The sequence below is a fragment of the Hyposmocoma kahamanoa genome, unplaced genomic scaffold (assembly GCF_003589595.1).
Source record: "Hyposmocoma kahamanoa isolate Upper Pololo Valley unplaced genomic scaffold, ASM358959v1 102, whole genome shotgun sequence".
Classification (NCBI taxonomy): domain Eukaryota; kingdom Metazoa; phylum Arthropoda; class Insecta; order Lepidoptera; family Cosmopterigidae; genus Hyposmocoma; species Hyposmocoma kahamanoa.
The window spans coordinates 10,547,813-10,566,269 of record NW_020653337.1 but is presented as its reverse complement, the minus strand read 5'-3'; the positions used below and the strand labels follow the sequence as shown (position 1 = coordinate 10,566,269).

Below are 18,457 nucleotides of genomic sequence, written 5' to 3'. Positions count from 1 at the left end.
TGAATTGATGAATGATGCTGAATTAGTATTAACGCAGCGCTGAAGCGTGCTGAAAGTGTGCGTCCAACCTTAAATCATTACAAATATTTTGGATAATACGTAATAACAATAATAAAAAAACTCAACATAGACCTAGTGAAACCCTGTGTCGCGGGTGCCATGGACATACACATAGACAACCACAAAGTACGACCAAACTCACGAGAGAAATAAATGTAGGCCATTCAAATATTTCTTCCGGCTCGGGAAATGAACCTGGGAGTTGTGGGTGGCAGTCCGGCATGGTAACCGTTCATTTCACCCACAGAGGCAGTTTATAAGTAGATTGTTGGTTTATGTTGCCTAAGTTATATTATTTTATAAGTATTTTGGTGTTACATATACCTGGATAGAACCCTTAGTTTAGGGAGCTACGACACTTATGGCACTTGATCACTGGGGTAATTACAATGGCCCGAAGCGCTTGTGTTCTTTATTTGATGTAAATTAAGTTATGTTAATCAGTATTACGTCGGAACGAGCTTGACACATTGAGCGCGACGCGGTGCAGTAACATTTACAGCTCTGTCAATCACGCGCGATCGAATTAAGGTCAAGGCAGTGTATCTTAATGAATGCATCGAAGATCGACAGTTGTTCTATACATCATTGAAAAAAACCAACCTCAAAAGTTTGCTTTTCGGCTTTTTTTAATTTCCATGGGTTCGTCCTCATCGGATTCCGACTTCTTAGTGACAATAGGATTGTTACGGACTCCTTTGTACATTTTATACTTTTTTCTGGTTATCATGGTGACGATGATTTGTTTGATTATGTCAAGTGGAAAGTCGACTTTTATTTGCGGAAAATATTTTTGTAATTTGAAATAGTCGAAACGAACCCGGACCAGCATCGTCGGCATCAGGGACCACCTCGAAAGTATACCCTTTGAAACAAAAAAGAATTTTCAGAATCACTGACATGCCTATAAAATTTGAGGATTTTCCTCAATTTCCATGGATCCCCTCATCAGATTCTGATTGGTGGTTTTTCCTTGCGCCGCCGCCGTTGACAAATGTAATCGGCGCGCCGGTCAGTTCGATCAGGCGCTCCGATCGTATGCACGCGCACGCTTCCGTATTGTAAAAATGGCGACGCCAGAAAATGACTTTTCTAAGATAAACCTTATTTTTTGGGAACTTGCTTTTTACATTTTATAAAAATATAAAATGTAAGTTCGCATTTTACCTCCATCTCACCTAATGGAAAGTAACGATGAAGTCGGCGATGAAGCATGCACACCTAAATAATCTCTATTATTCACTTTCGCCTTGAAAAGGCCCAAGTACTAACGTTCAGGGAACAAGTCTGCAGGCAGGGAATTCCACTCCATAACCGTTCGCCATATAAATGTGGAAGCGTAACGCTTCGTGCGAAACTTGGAATATCCACAACATAGATGTGGAACCCAAGTCTACGCCTAGTCCCCCGGTGATGGAAAGGGGAAAGCGGAATTAAATCGTGTAATTCCATCGCACACTCTCCGTGATATATCCTGTAAAATACCGATAAGCTGGCAACTTTACGGCGGTGTCGAAGGCTCTGCAGCTTCGCCTCCACTTACTCCGAGTCACTTATAAGCTTCTTGGCACGGTTGTCAATTGAATATAAGGTAGCCAGTTGGTATGTAGCAGAGCCATCCTAAAGGTGGCAGCAGTACTCCATGCACGACCAGACTTGTGCTTGGTACAGCTGAAGCAACTGTCCCGGTGTGAAGTAACGCCTCATCCTGGAAAGGATCCCAAGCTTCCTTGCTGCATGTTTGGCCATGGATTCAATGTATCTGCCCAAGTACAAATTGGATGACAGGTCTATTCCAAGTAGCTGGAGACAGTCGGCTATCGGTATGGATATATCACGAAAAGTCGGAGTCAGCTCAAAGGGACTCCGTTTTGTGGAGAGTAGACACGCCTGCGTTTTGGTAGCGTTACTGCCTTGAGTGTCAAATCCAAACGGCTAACCAACCGGATTTCCTCTCCACTGACCCTTGCATTGGTCAAGTACCTATCTACAACTGTGTTGTCATTAGCATATGCAAAGGTACCTGGAATTAACATATCATTGATATGCAGCAGAAAGAGAGTTGCAGACAGTACGGAACCCTGAGGATATCTATCGCCATATGCTCGGAAGAATCGCATCGAACGTTCGCTCAAGAAATCCGAGATCCAATTGCAAGGGTCAGTGGGAAGCCCATAAGAGGGAAGCCTACGTAAAAGGCTTGCGTGCCAGAACCTGTCAAAGGCTATAGAAATATCCAGACGCTGCAAGTGCTTCACCTTGCTTTACTTATAGCCTCGCTCCATATGTGGCAGGCATACATAAGAAGATCCCCAGTAGATCACCCTCGTCGGAATCCGTACTGTGGAATTGACTGAGATAGGTCTATAGTTGACAGAGTCGGCTCTGCTTCAGAACAAGAAACAACTCAGGCGCACAGTTACGTAGGCCTAGTGCTGGAATTCCATCTGGCCCGCTAGCTTTATTCACGTGTAGATTCCGCAGAATTCTAAGTACCTCTTTTTTTGAATTGGTGCCATAGTGCAGCCAGCCTGATGTAAGACGAGATCCAGACGCGAACTCTTTGCGAAGAGTGAGGCAAAAAGATTTGCCTTGTCCGGCCTCAGCAGAGGTGGCATAGATGGGCGACAAAAGTTAGTTAGTGACTTTATATATAAAGATATTTTGTTTAAAAAAATAATTTGTCAATTTCTGGCATCGCCATTTTCACTATGCATACATAATATTTAAGATGCGTGCGTACGATCTGAGCGCCTGATCGAACTGATAAAAATGTTATTGCTATAGAAAATAACTTATTTTATTTTTTCCTTTTAAAAAGTATTTGTATAACGGTTTTTGTAAAAACAAACACCGTTGTACAAATTCGTTTTAGAGTCGCGCTCGCGCCGTCGCACAGTGGGGCAGGATACATTAAAACTTGGTATTAATTATTAATTGCTTTGAATCATGCGTTAAAAATCATAAATATGGTTTATATAGTAACATATACATAAATAAAACACATAAAGCATTGTTTAAATTTTTAATCATGATAATATTACAAAAATGTTATCGTAAATTAATACATATTTTAATCATGATCAGATTCTTCGTCTTCGTCTTAGCGTCTATCAGTAAAGCTAGAGCATCTTCACCATACATCATGCAAGACTTTTTCTCAAATTATTTTTTGTAGGTTTTCTATATTTGCTTGCCCGTTTCGGAGAGGTTGTAGTGATTTCCTTAACCAATTTTGAAGCATCCTTATTTCCTGATGCTCTCAGACTCATTTGTGTGGCAAAATTTAATTCCGCAATATATCTAGACTTCCGTAAGTCTTCCGTTTTTTTGCGTTTAGTTCGTTCGGTGCTCTCCTCAAATGAAATCGTTGGACGTCCACTCTTCCTTAAATTAGACGGCTTGTACTGGGTAAAAACAATCACCTTCACCAGCAATCACCAGCAAGCCAATCATTATATTTCTCGAAAAACCTCTTCTTCGATCTTCCTACATTGAACCATCTTGTTTTAAATTGAGATTTGAAATGACATATTTTTCTCTTTAAATTCGCCAAATCTGATTCGGAACAGGCTGTTCGCTCTTGAAGATAATTTACTAGGAAATGGAATTGTTTTTCAATTTTAATCTCACCAGAACTTATTAAGATGTCGTATAGTTTTTTCTTGATAATGATACAGTGCTACAACTAGGTCCTGGAACCAAGAGTAAGTTATTAAAATTCATATAAATAAGAAAACATTATTTTATTAGGTAAATATTAAAAACCCTATTTTTTGCCGAAATCGCAAAATATCGCAAAAAAATCCCACGTGCTAAAGTTGCCCAATAATAAAACTATTTTATCATACAAACAAAAGTACTTGATATGCCTGGATACATATCTAAAATTTCACACGTTTCTGAGAATGCAAAAATTTCACGAAAGATTACAATGTTCATTTCTTAGAATTATGATTCATCGTATGTACTCAATTTTATTATATAATAATTATAAAAATATAGCACGTACCTGCAGCTGTCGTCTCCATATAAAAAAAGTACAATTTGGAAATATTTCAACCAGTCACAATATTTTTAAGATTAGAAAAAAATATCGAATTAACGTGCGACAGTCGTACTCTCTCCGCGATGCTTTTTTGCGACTGAGGGGAGAGAGACGGGGGATGTGTTCGGCCACGTGACTTACGGTACCTGACGGGTGGGTATGTTGGTAACATAACTGCCAATATAACGATGGTAATTATGGCGTTTGGATTTTTGAATTAATACCAGCTTTTAAGGTATCCTGCCCCACTGTGCGTCGAAACGCCGCCGCCACCGACACTTTTACGTCGGCGCGCCGTCGCCGGTTGGTATATTATCAGCGCTTATATCTACGCGAGATTGCACCCTTTCAAACAAAAAAAAAAGAATTTTCATAATCGGTCTACTATTGACGGAGAAATCTGAAAACATACATACAGCGGAACGTATAACCTCCTTTTTTTTTAAGTCAATTAAAAAATAGTGTGAGATGCCGTTCGCAGTAACGTTGTCAGCGCGGTTCACATATTGATTGTGCTTTTGGTATGAACATGTGAGTGTGACTTCACCCTTAGTACGAGAACGCGTTTGGTGTATGGAAGTCCGCAACTTCACATGTGGAACTTATAGCCTAAGACGTCATTACGAGAGCGAGACGTACCTGTAAACTATGAGTTTTATGATAATGAACATATTGACTATGTTTGTTTAATTTGACGCAAGAGCTGTACGTCGATAAACCTTGGTATAATGGACAAGTCAACCGTCATTTCAAACAAACGTAGTCAAGACTTTATAGCTAGTTTATTTTTAGACCATTGATCGATTCAATTACGCGGAGTCACCGCTGACAATCTGACAAACTTTATATTTTTTTGTCTCTTAGGGGAGCTCAGAGCATAAAACTTCGAAACAATCTATGATTTACATACCTTTTAGTACACTTGCAGCATTTTATTCCCTTAACGTTTTAAATTGATGGGTTGGACCGCACTTATCAGCAGGCGTCAATATAGCATACTAAACGTGTTTTATATGGGATTTGTGCTACCGATAATTGGACCTCACAAGTTAACATGCAGGTGACATATGAACCAGGCCTAAAGCATAGAAAGTCTTGGATATTGACACCGTTTACTTTTTGTGTATTTATAGAATTGTAACATTTCTGCTACTGCTCTAGTAAATCATTTAGTGCTATACTGACGCAATTGTACTTCTTGTAATGTCACATAAATGGATTTGAATGGATTTTTGAATTTTATTTCAAATTTATGACGTGTCAATAAAACTTTGTTGTTCAAACGTTATTGTATTTTTACAGTATATATAAATTTAAAATTACTGACGATTTTTTCTTTAAACGTAAACACATCGATGGCACTCTAGAATAATGGCCTATCTCAAAATCATCTAATTCATCAGGAAGATAATTTAAAAACAACTGAAGTATGCTTCAGTTGTTTTTAAATTATCTTCTCACGTTCAAAGCAGAATAATCGTACAATGGTCAGCGTAGTCACTTGTTTATTTTAACCAATCAAAAAGCTCGATTTTTTCGCAACAAAATTTGGCACATCGGAATGCAGCGTGTTATAAGATTGATATAAACTATTTTGGTTTGAGTCACTATTCTTGAAAAGCAGCGACATGTTGCAGATGTGTTAATATATTGAACTCTTAATTGGTGGCGTGGGGTGTTTCACATTATTGTAAGTTTCTAGACTCATAAGTTTTTAAAATTGGAACTTACGGCGTCTGTCTTCAGGCTAGTTTCGTAAACGGGTTTGTAGTTCACAATATCACTGTAACAGGACGAACAAGTCGTACGCCTGATGTTAAGCGACACACGTGTCCGTAGCCGTTGCAGTGTCACTCAGAGCTTTCAATCGCAAACACACTGACACTGCCACTGCGACTGTCACCCTGAGACATAAGTTAGACAAGTCTCATGTGCCTGTAATTTTACCAGCACCCTTACCCTTCAAAACCGGAACGCAGTAATGCTCATATTACTGCCTGGTATCACAAATAGGTACCTAAGGTACTTCCCTGGATCTTTCATAAGGAGCTCTACTGCTACTAAAAAAATAATATTTGTATAGAAATCTAAGTGGGATCACCCACAGCAACACACGCATACAATTCACAAGTCTGTCGTTTATGCCGCCGATGTGGCGCCACTAGGGGCGTCCTTACAGCAATTTTGAAAAAAAAAATCATTCCACACCATTTGCCTAGGTGCCTATAATAAATCTTTAACATTACGAAGGTAAACATACCTGTATATTTATATTATGTACAAAATACTTGTTTCCACACTCGATACCGGTTTGTAATGAATCTGCTTGGTAAAAAATGCCTCAGTGTGTCGGTGGTATGGGATAAAAATTGAAATTTCAACTTACATATTCAATATATGACGCACTTTGAATACATATATGAATCCGTTTGTGTTCATATACAATGTCACATAATTTGTACTATTTCCTGCCACATATGATTTTTAAAAGAACTAATTTTGGAAATGCTTGATGAGTAGGTGTTCTGTATAAATGACCTTAAATTAATTTTGTGTTGCGACTTTATTTTAATTTGTAAATTTTTCTTATCAACCAACATTTCAGATGACCGACGGCAATAATACATGCCTATATCTTTCGTATTCTATGCTCATAAAATGCCCTATTTATTGTAACAGAAACCAAGCAGCTTGTAAGTTATCCTTGTTTACGTTGTGCGGAGAAAAAACGGAATGCGAGATTAATGTAGTCGGAATAATTTGTTATTCACCGTTCTCGGAATCACATAATGCGTACCTGCATAATTTAATTTGTACCGTAGCTAAATCAAAAAATTATTGGCACAGCAAAAAAAGTATTGTTCGTTTTGTTTTTGTACGGAAGTGTCAACATTATGTTAAGGATTTTGTTGTTTTGAAATGCTTAGTATTAAAAAAAGTATTAAAAAAACTTCCGTCTCTATATTGTGGGGTCGGCAGACTAAAGCACATAAGTTAAAAACTGGTTTATTTATTTAATATAATAATGGTTTGTTTGTCCGTTTTAATAGCAGTACAGCTCATTGGGAAAGAGTTCGTCCAGGGAAGTATTGCCACCTTACTTATTACTGCCGCCAAGCAGTAATGATCACATTACTGCGTTCCGGTTTTGAAGGGTAAATTACGGCACATGGGACTTGTCAACTTATCTCAGGGTGACGAGCGCAGTGGCAGTGCCCCTAAGAACTTTGCGATTTAAAGCTCATGAATGGCACTGTAACTGCTATGGACAGGCGTGTCGTTTACTTGGTATCATAAAAAATAAAAAAGCTTGTGACGTACTTTTCAATATTATCACATTGGTAACACGGAACAACGAACTTTATTTGTTGATATTAAAATAATAAAACATTTTTTTTCTTAGGCGTTTTAATCTGCCAATTCTAGAATTATCCGACCTTGAACACTTCTGGCTACCACAATATTAACTTTTTCTCTCTAACGTTTTGACGTAATATTTGTGTAACCAGTAGGTTTTATCATTGCCAGGGCAATAATATTCGTTTTCCTTGAATTGTCTGGTTTGCTTTATGACTCGGAGTGCAAAGGGTTTTCCCATTTAGGTATGTCACATAAAGTAGGCTAACGTTAGATATTACGGAATAGTCAGTCCACTTTATAATTGAAGATAAGACTTTTCTTTCGACGTCACTTTCTTTGCAGATATCTAAGCACATACGAATGTTATAGATTCATAAGGGAATCTGTGAGAAAGGCACCAGTATATACCGATGTTATATATAGCAGCTTTACTGGAATCACCGACAGACCTTAGAGGCATTTTGATTATACCGAATTGACATTTTAAGTAATAGATCGTCAGTTCAATATTGACTAGACATGTATAACGCGCCACCGCCACAGACGTTTTTTCCACACCGCCGCGGTGCCTCCGATGAACCGGGACGTGGCGAACATTTCCTTTATATTCAAGAAGTATCAACTTGTTTATTAATTAATTACTCTATTCCAGTACAGTATTTCCCTACAATTAAATAAATTATAGAACGTATACTTACTTCTTAATAGTAGATTTAAATTAAGATCATTTATTTTTAGGTGATACTTTTTTACAATCACTGATTAACTTGATTATTTATAATAACAGTACCTACAAACCGGCTAAAGACAAGTTTAAAAATATTAATTATAAAACATAAAAATAAATCTGAGGGTAATAATGTTTTAGTGTTTTATTAAACACCTGAAAAATATATTCTACGCCGATCGCGCCGCCGCTACATACTCGAATACTGCCGTCCACTAACTAAAATGCGGCTAAGTGACAAATGGTCAAATAACCGTTTTAAATAGCAAAAAGTAGAGCACAAAATTTTGTTTTAAAAACAGTTAAAATTAGGTAACGTATTCGACTTAGCGGAACTTACCCTAACGACGCATAGCTGAAATATCATTAAAGAATTTCAATATTCTAATACTGCCACCACGCGCGTCGGCCCGGGGCTGCCCGTCCCGGACTCGTCCGTTTCGCGAGCTCGACAATACAAATCGGCGCGATTGACATCACGCACGGGCCGTGGGAACGAACCCTATAGTGACTTAAGCTTCGGTAATGTTTATAAGTATAGTGTTTTTCCATTACTCCGCCTCCGGTCCGACTTTCTACCTATACACGAATCTTATGGTGGACTCGTTAGACGTTCAGTTTGTATGAACTTTAACGTGGCGATAATAGGAAGGTAGTAGTAGGCAGTAAGCCCTAAGCGTTGGTTACACACTAGATTTTCCGCGCAAGTAAAGTGTAGCATAAAGCGTGTTCGTGTTTATCATTTGTCTCCTCCCTAACTGCCGCATCTGGCGCTTTTGTTGTAATTAGACGTATGATCTTATTTCATTTATTTCATTAATTCCAGCAATCGTCGCTTTTATATGTATTTATAATAAAAATTTGAATCATTGTCGTCTAAATTTATTGTTTTATTTTGATTCACAAAGATTAGTTCTTGTTGAAAAACCCTTTATAACAATGTTATAATTAATTAATAGAACTAGTTTGAGATGAACTGGACACATGAAGTGCTGAACCGAAAATAATTAACCTAATAACAGGTTTTGAAATTATCAAAATATTTGTATTCTTTGATCATTATCATGAGTATTATTCGAACAAAGTATATCCGATGATTATCCATGCTGATCATAGTTTTGGTTCTATAATTTTTGACTCAAAATTACAAATAGTGATAAAACTAAATAAACGCGAAGAAAAATCTTTGTGAAAACGTTTAGTTTATGACTATTTTAAGATAGACATTTGATACGTTTCGATACGTCTCGATATTGGTAGCGTTTTGTTGTTCCAATTTATTTTAAAAATATCAAGATTATTAAGGCATATTTATCAAGACAATTATCGTGACAGATAACTATCCCTGCGAACCCTACCTAACGCTAGTTACTACGTGAAGGAAATAAGATTTTTTTCTCTTTTCTTATAACGGGACGAACAAGTCGTGCACGTGATAATAAGTTACACGCCTGTCCATAGCAGTTGCAGTGCCACTCAGAGCATTAAATCTCAGAGATCTGAGGGGCACTGTCACTGCACTCGTCACCCTGAGACATAAGTTGACAAGTCCCATGTTCTTGTATAATAGGTAAGGTGGATGTACTTCCCTGGACGAACTTTTTCACTTTTACTCTCGGCGAAGGACAACCGAACAGACGGGCCGTTAGAATTGAACACAATAATTTTGGTGATTTCAGGCAACAAGCAGATCGCGGCTCTAGTTGTATGGGCGCGCGATATTCCACATTTCGCGCAGCTGGAGTTAGAAGATCAGATCCTGCTCATCAAAGCGTCCTGGAACGAGTTGCTGCTGTTCTCCATCGCTTGGCGGTCCATGGAGGTTGGTCACTAGAATACTACCCCCAAGGTGATAGCTGCAAACCAGTGCTTTGCTTTTGGGTACAGCTCGCACTAAGCTTGGACCTTTTTCGCTTGCTGCAGCACTTACAAATTGTTTTGTGTTTCATTAGTTAGACATAAGCTGTATATGTATGTTTATTTTGTATGTTTCACTGTCAATTTTTCTTTAATTATCTCATATTCAAGTGTGCACTTGTGAGAACATACTAAACGTATCATCTATATAGAATATATAATAATACCCAAAGTAAAACAAAATGGCTTATTAATAACGCCGCGTCTGGTTTTTTACGTAACGTTTTATTTATGTGCAATAATAAATGGTTTTTATTTTTTATTGTTTATGTTAGTATTTTTGTCTTGTTGCGCTTATTTGTAAAAAATTACAAAATAGATCCATAACACTTTTTGCTTACTTACGCTTTTAAACTAAAAACTTACGTTGTAATATCACACAGTTCTACATATGTTTTAATGTTTCAGTACCTGGAGGACGAGCGCGAAAACGTGGACGGAACAAGGACCTCCGCGCTCCCGCAGCTTATGTGCCTTATGCCGGGTAAGTGAATTCAGATATCAACACCTCCTATGTAATCTACTGTAAATCATGACAGCAGTGCATTTTTACAGAAATCACTTTATTTTTATGTAGTGCAATTGGCTTATGGCATTGACTGCGCTAACGGATGAATGGGCCAACTGAAGGCTCTTAATCCGTTAAAACTAAAACTAAACTATAAATAAACTAAGTAACGCCTGAGGGCGCCCAAATGGGCAAGGACCTCGGCTCAGGGCGCTACTGGGGACTTCCGCCAGAAGGGCAGAGCTGTAGGAGAGAATCTACTGTTGTACGTGCTGAAGCGGGGGGCTCCACGGCCTTGCCGGCGAGGTCAGTTGGTACGTGAGTGAAAAAGAAAAAGTGGCGAGAGTGATAGTGTAAATCTCTCTATTTCGACTTCTATTTTGAATGAAAAGCTTCTTGACAGTTCGGAAAATTCTAAAGAAGCAAGTAGTCATGAGGTAATGCCAAATATTGTCACAAATAATAACACCACTGATATAACCCTACCATGTTCTGTGACATCTATGTTGAATGAAGACCCTATTGAAGGTACTCACCCTGAACTATGTGGTAAAGAAATTACAGGTGAAACGATTATAGTCAGTATCTTCCAGATGTGACGCCAATGCCGTCTCCACATAGTGACTTTTTTTGAGTATAAATTTACCACTTCTACGCATCAATCAAACTTATACTAATTTTCTAGAAATTTTCTAAAGTTGCGATGTTCTTGCATCCAGTACTACAACAGAGTCTGTTCACCGCAGTTAAATGATACCTCGGGCCAAGATTCATCTGTATGTGCGTCAAATGACTACACACGAACTGGTACAATGAGTCGAAAACGACCACGGCGTAGTGATGAATAGTAATAGAAACACATAAAAGAGAGTATTTAAAAAACTTAGATAAGCTTTTACAGCAACCTTGTCCTGCTACTTGCCGTCTTAAATACTTTTAAAAATTGAATGAACACGAATGTGAACGAATTTTTATGACCTTTTGGCAACTTGGAGATCAGTCTAGACAATGGGACTACATTTCTAATTATACCCAAGTAGATGACACTCAATGACCTTCTATTTCAAACTCTACGTCAAGACGCAAGAAAACAGTAACGGATTCCTTACCCTTCACTGAATCTAACTTTAACGTACCCTGCCTTTGCAGGGTACGTTAAACGCAAATACTTTTATTTGTATGTAAAACAATGTTTCTGAACTCGGATTCTGTCGGAGAAAGAACAGTTTAAACAGCTCTATCGAAATTGTGCTTAGGTGGTGGGTCTATATCTCCTGATTGTCGTGGGTGAACCACAGATGTTATTATAGACAATGAAAAGGAGTAATAACACATGTAATAACGTTCCAGCCTGTTGAACCTCACTATGTGCGCAAAAAGTCCGCAAAACTATACTTAGACGGCGATTTTTGATTTAGATTTATTTATTATCTTGTAGACTTTACATTATTATATATTATAATATATTGTATTACAAGAATCGTTACAATAATAAATTAATAAATGTTACATTAAAAATAAATACAAGTATCCAGTACAAGTTTTGTATTATGATGATTTATTGTAACTTTAACGTACCTAGTTAATATAATTATGGAAATAATGTAGGAACATATTAAATAATATAATAATAAAAATGTCAAAACATGATTATGTGAGATAAAGACAGCCTGTATAATATATTTATTTATTTCGAGTTCTTAGGTTTTCGCGATTGTTGCACATAGGAAATGAAACTATTTTTCCGGATTTAAATCGCGTATATTTGTTTTTTCAAACAAACCGACGTTTCGGGCCCTTTACAGGTCCCATGGTCACGGTTAATATAATATATAATAGTCAACCGTGACCATGGGACCTGTAAAGGGCCCGAAACGTCGGTTTGTTTGAAAAAACAAATATACGCGATTTAAATCCGGAAAAATAGTTTCATTTCCTATATTTATTTATTATTTACTTTTAATTCCTCACAAGAAATTTGTATTAAATTTGTTATTTATTTTTTATTAGAGTGTATGTCATTATGTAGACTAAATTATGTTAGGTAAAGTCTGAGTCTAAATAATATATAGTGTTTTTTTCAATGGGACTGTATGGGAAAATCTGAAACCATTGCGATATAAGGAACCATGTCTTTGGAACCATGAAGACTTTTTTAAACAATTTTGGCAGTCATTTTTGGTCAAGTGTGAGTTTTCCATAAAAATGAATAAAATTGACTACTCTTCTTTTATGCTAATAGACTTAGTTTCTTGTAAGGATGACTTCATTGTATCGGAAAAAAATAGTCAGTTTTATTCATTTTGAAGAAAGCTGAATTAAGGAACTGAATCTACCAGCATTATAAATAAATTCATTATCTTAATAAATTATTATCAAATAAAATTAACAAAATTACCAAACGAAATTAAATTATTACAAGGACATACTTTTAAATTAAAATTGACAAAATGGCTTTTGACGCATTGCTTCTATAGTAATAAAGAATACTTAGAATTTACAAATTCATTTAATTAATTAGAAACTATAGAGACTAAAGAAACATTGAATCCCATTAATATTTGCACATCTGCTTGCAAGTACCTAATTTTACTTAAGACCTTTGTAATGACTGTATTCTGGCAAATAAACGTATTCTATTCTATTCTATTCTATTCTATTAAAAAAAAGTAAATTTTATTCATTTTGTATGTAAAACATTTTATGAAATATGACCATTCTTCGCTGTCCCGATTGTTTTTGTCCCATACAATGAAAAGTGAGCCGCTCAGCACTAAAAAATTTTTTATGGACAACTCACACTTGATCAAAAAATTGAGTTGCCAAAATTGTTTTCACAGAAAAGGATTTAATACACCCTAAGAAAGTTTCCTTGTATCTTCTATCGTTTTCCTCATACTGGTCCATTAAAAAAAAAACACTCTGTATATACTTTTGTTTCGTCACAAGAGTTAGTGTTCATTTTTGTTATTTGAGCTAGTTCATTAATTAATATGTCTAATAAAATTTATTTAAGTGAACACGTCGTGGTTATTATTCATTATTTTGTTACACATGCGACACATTTTTTAAGGTATTTCAAATTTTGCACCCAGCATAAGGTCGTATATCGAACATACGACTGTATTCCCGTTGACCATGTCAATGTGATTAGTAGCAAAACGTTGTAACTATGAGATACGACCTTTTTACAACGAGCATAAAGTCGTAAGTTTTTATTTTCAGCTATGTTTTCGTAAATATGTGTATTTATTGTATTTATAACCTCTGTACATGTTCCCTAGCCAGCTATAGTTGTTAATGTCTACAGTTTTGCGCAATATACATATGTTTTAAAGAATGAACAATGTAAAAATCTTTTTAAAAATGTCTCCCCTGAAAAGTCATATCTTTAAACATATGACTTAATGCGTGAGAGGTGTCGATATAACATTATATTATATTATTTGTTGAAATTTTGTAAAATTAAGTACTAAAGAAAGCCAATTTTATTTGCAAACAAATAAAGATTCCGTATCAGATTAATTATCTATTTTAGTGATAAAAACAGGTAGGTACTCAAAGCATTTTTATATCGTCATTAGTTTTTATCACATGGAATGTACCGATGTTTACCACTCTATTTCTATTTTATCAAATGCATGACAAATCAAAGTGACTTTCAAATGTTGATAACCTTTAACTTCACAGGTATCATGTAAGCATGACATAGTTGTATTTTATAAATAAACTTTTAGAACAAAGGCTTTTTCACCTCACTAGCTTCGAAAGGCTTTTTTTCTCATTAGATATCTGCGCGCAAAAGCGTTTTTTACACGCTAGCGTCGACTTTTTTTAAAATTCGAATTTGACGATGGACTACGGTGCATATAACTTTTTCTTTTATGTAATACAAATCCGTTGGTATATTTTATTCTTATTATTGTTAACAATATATTGACAACGATGACTAATTTTTTACCGACTTCAAAAAAGGAGGTTCTCAATTCGACCGTGTTTTTTTTTTGTATGTTTGTTACTGCCACCTTACCTATTTCTGCCGCCAAGCAGTAATGTGTTCATTACTGCGTTCCGATTTTGAAGGGTAAGGGTGCAAGTGAAATTACAGGCACATGGGACTTGTTAACTTATGTCGCAGGGTGACGGGCGAAAAGGCAGTGCCCCTCAGATCTTTGCGATTTAAAGCTCTGGAATAGCACTGCAACTGTTACGGATAGGTGTGTTACTTATAACTGCCTCTGTGGCCAAACAGTAATAATGCTGGACTGCCACGCAAAAGGTCTCGGGTTCGATTCTCGAGCCGGGAGAAATATTTGTATGGCCTACATTTATTTTTCTCATGAGTTTGGGCCTCATTTGTGTTTGTCTATGTGTGTGTCCATGGCACCCGCGACACAGAGTCCCCCAAGTGCGGGGCTATGAGTATGTACGTTAAAAAAAATAAAAATTGAACACCAGACGGACGACTTGCTCGTCCTGTCACTTGATATTATATTTAAAAAAAGATATGTATATTCTCATTCGAGCTTCGCCAATTTCGTACCTTTAAGATTCTCTTCCATTCGTTATCAATTTGCGGCTCACGATACTATCTGAATAGATAGCGTCGACATAGAGCATAACCTGTCTGTCCATTGATTAACTGGACTGGATTGTGCTGGGGTTTTGTATGTGGTGTTAACATTTAGGTTTTTAAGAGCTATGAAAATTGCTTTAATTTATTTAGTTTTCTTATTGCGTGCCCAACAGTGAGGCATAAATAGGTTGTTGATTGATATCGTACTGCTTGTCTTTTTATTTCTGTGCCCGCGTTAACTTAGTTTCTGTTATAAATTGTAGTGCGTTAATACTGTTGGGTAATTTTCCGAAAATTTTCAAATAGTGTGAATTTCTCCGAAAAATTGCTGAAAAATTGGAAAAATTTGAATAATATAATTTTGAAGGCGCATATAATGTTATACGTTTAGAAACATATTTTGAAGCTTATTTTATAAACTTGTTTATTTTATAATTCATGCTAAATAAAACTTAATAGAAAGACGTGATTTAAAATTATTTCACAACAGCAAAAAAGTCCTTCAAAACCACACCACCATCTGTTATTGTTGGCTCCATCGTTTTCGTTCAGTAACTTCAACTTTTGACAGTTGTCAACGTCAAAATGTGGAAAAATATGATTTGTCAAAAAAGGGAAATTTTCACGACTCAACACTAGTTTTTAATAAATAATTTTATTTGTGTGTCGTTCCAGGCATGACTCTGCACCGTAACTCAGCACTGCAGGCGGGTGTGGGGCAGATCTTCGACCGCGTACTGGCCGAGCTCTCAATGAAGATTCGCGCGCTACACGTCGACCAAGCGGAGTACGTCGCGCTCAAGGCCATCGTGCTGCTCAACCCTGGTGCGTACCAAAACACTACATCACACAAAATTATTCTACCCCTTTTCCTTTCTCGTAAATTAGGCTCCTCAAATGCAATATTTAAGGTTTTCATAGATACTGGCTATTGCTTAGCCTGTAATAAGCTTGTGTTACCTGTGGGATAAGGAGGTCCTGGATTCGATTCCTGGTAGGACTTATTTGGACAATTTTTCAAATTGTTTCTGGTCTGAGGTACTGGGAAGTGCCCCAGATTGATTTCCGTTGCTCTTGTACTCATAGTACAGGGAATCTCCTAGTTTGATACCAGGCAATTGGTGTGGTTATCTAGCACATTATTATTATTATTTATTGTAGACTCTTGCCTCCTCCATGACCCAAACAATTAAATTTAAATATTTAAATGGGAGGAGGCCGTATTACTCGACAATGGCACTGTCGACCTTGGTCAATAACTATTATTATTAACACTAAGAAATTACGAACGAAACCGATATTGACTCTTGTTTTCTTTCAGACGTGAAAGGACTGAAGAACCGACAAGATGTTGAAGTTCTTCGTGAAAAGGTAATTATAACTTACACATACTAGATGTGGTCACTATTACAACAGCCGATTATGTAATACATTATTCTTACGCAATGTGTAACTACTTATCGAACAACTGTCCAAACTGCTGTTGTTATACTGCTATTCTGCTGTTGCGATTGCGTCGCGCGAACCAGTATGCAATAGCCAATAGGCAGTGAGAGAGAAATTGCGCTAATCAGATGATTGGACGGTTTGCAAATCTTACGATTTTAATCTTTCAGTGAACAACATAAAGTTCTCTTTCTCATTAGGTTTGTATATATAAGTACCAAGTACCAACACGCAAAATAGGCGCTTTGTCGTCGAGTTGCGGATACCAGCCCGTTGCACGTCGTAGGCTTGTATAGTCCATGAACTACGAACTATGAGGAATATATTCCCTACACTAACTGACATGAACTAAGTTCGTCTTGCACGGTTTTAATAGTTCATTGTTCTTTTTAGTTCAGTTTAAACTAGGAACTGTCTGCGTTGATAGTTCACCCGTCTTTTTTACAGTAGGAGCGGTACGAGCGGGATAAATAGCGATTTTTTACTAGTTTTAGTACAAGTTCAAGTGGGATGCATGATTGAACGTTCCCAGCTCGTTCTAAGTCTCTAATAGGTATCTACATTATGTACATATATATATACAAGCTTCCAAAAAAAGTAATATTTGTTTGGTAGGTATCTGCATGTATAATATCAACCGACGTGTACGAGTATATGAAATAGTTGTACCTAAATATTGATTTTTTAAACACACCATTCTAACTAAAATTCTTAAAAGTTTTAAATGTGAAATATATATATTATGTACGCCTAAATTCTAAAAATAAAAAGTAAGCACGCTCACGAAAAATCAAGCTATGACCAGTAATTGACTGATTTAATCTTATTTCACCATTAAGTTGCTTTTTTATCTAATTTGGGTGTAAATATTCAGGACTTAAAATAACAAATATAGTTGGATTCCCTCAAAAGTTACGAAAATTGCCTTAAAAACAGTTTAATTAATTATTGACAAACATCCGTTTTTGTCATGTCTACTTAATACACATAGGGAACTATGTTGTTGATAATTATACAAATAGGTTAGGATTGCTATGCTCAGTTTTTTTTCATGACATTTAACTATTCATCCAATTTATGCAAAATTGTATTTTCTTTCACAATTTATTGATATAACTGTAGATAACAACTACACGACTATTTAAAATTTTACGTAAACTGGCAACTCTGCAAATGTAATTAAATAATCTCAGTACAGAGTACTAAAAAAACCGACCTCAAAAGTACGAATTACGTCTATTTGCTAAGTTTTATTGAAATATTCCCTAGTTCGCCACTATGCAGGACTTGACACTGGAGATAATAAAAATCGGTTCTCACTACTCAAAGTATATCGAGAAAAAAACGCCTTGAATTGGAGAAATAGCAAAATCAACCATTAAAGTAATTGCTTCTAAATTAAAGTTAGGCGCTATTTATAAAAATGAATCTTCATGCGTGAACAGCCACCCTTTGAGGTGGATGATTTTCTTCAAAATGAGAACATACAGACAAATTGAGAACCTCCTCATTTTTTGAAGTCGGTTAAAAAAGACAAGACTACAGTAATGTTTTTTTATGAATTTCTTAGTTGTTCTCGTGCCTGGACGAACACTGCCGGCGGTTACACGGCTCCGAGGATGGTCGTTTCGCAGCACTGCTCCTCCGACTTCCAGCACTTCGCTCCATCTCGCTCAAGAGTTTCGAGCACCTGTACTTCTTCCACCTGGTGGCTGATGATCTCATCGGCGGTTTCATTCGTGAAGCGTTGCGCAGTCATGCGCCGCCAATTGACGCCAATATGATGTAGACGCCGAGGTAATGACATCCGTGCTA

General features: G+C 36.6%; 1 protein-coding gene across 5 annotated transcripts in view; it reads left to right on the top strand.

The window, feature by feature from the left end:
• Positions 1-18,457, top strand: part of LOC113234090 (protein ultraspiracle homolog) — a 61,562-nt gene extending 43,105 nt beyond the window's left edge. For all 5 annotated transcript variants that reach the window (XM_026469372.1, XM_026469365.1, XM_026469340.1 and 2 more), the window contains 5 exons: positions 9,875-10,017; positions 10,521-10,596; positions 15,872-16,021; positions 16,518-16,567; positions 18,213-18,457. In XM_026469372.1, the coding sequence (XP_026325157.1) occupies positions 9,875-10,017; positions 10,521-10,596; positions 15,872-16,021; positions 16,518-16,567; positions 18,213-18,431 (638 nt within the window). In that variant the 3' untranslated portion in view covers positions 18,432-18,457. The remainder of the gene's footprint in view (positions 1-9,874; positions 10,018-10,520; positions 10,597-15,871; positions 16,022-16,517; positions 16,568-18,212) is intronic.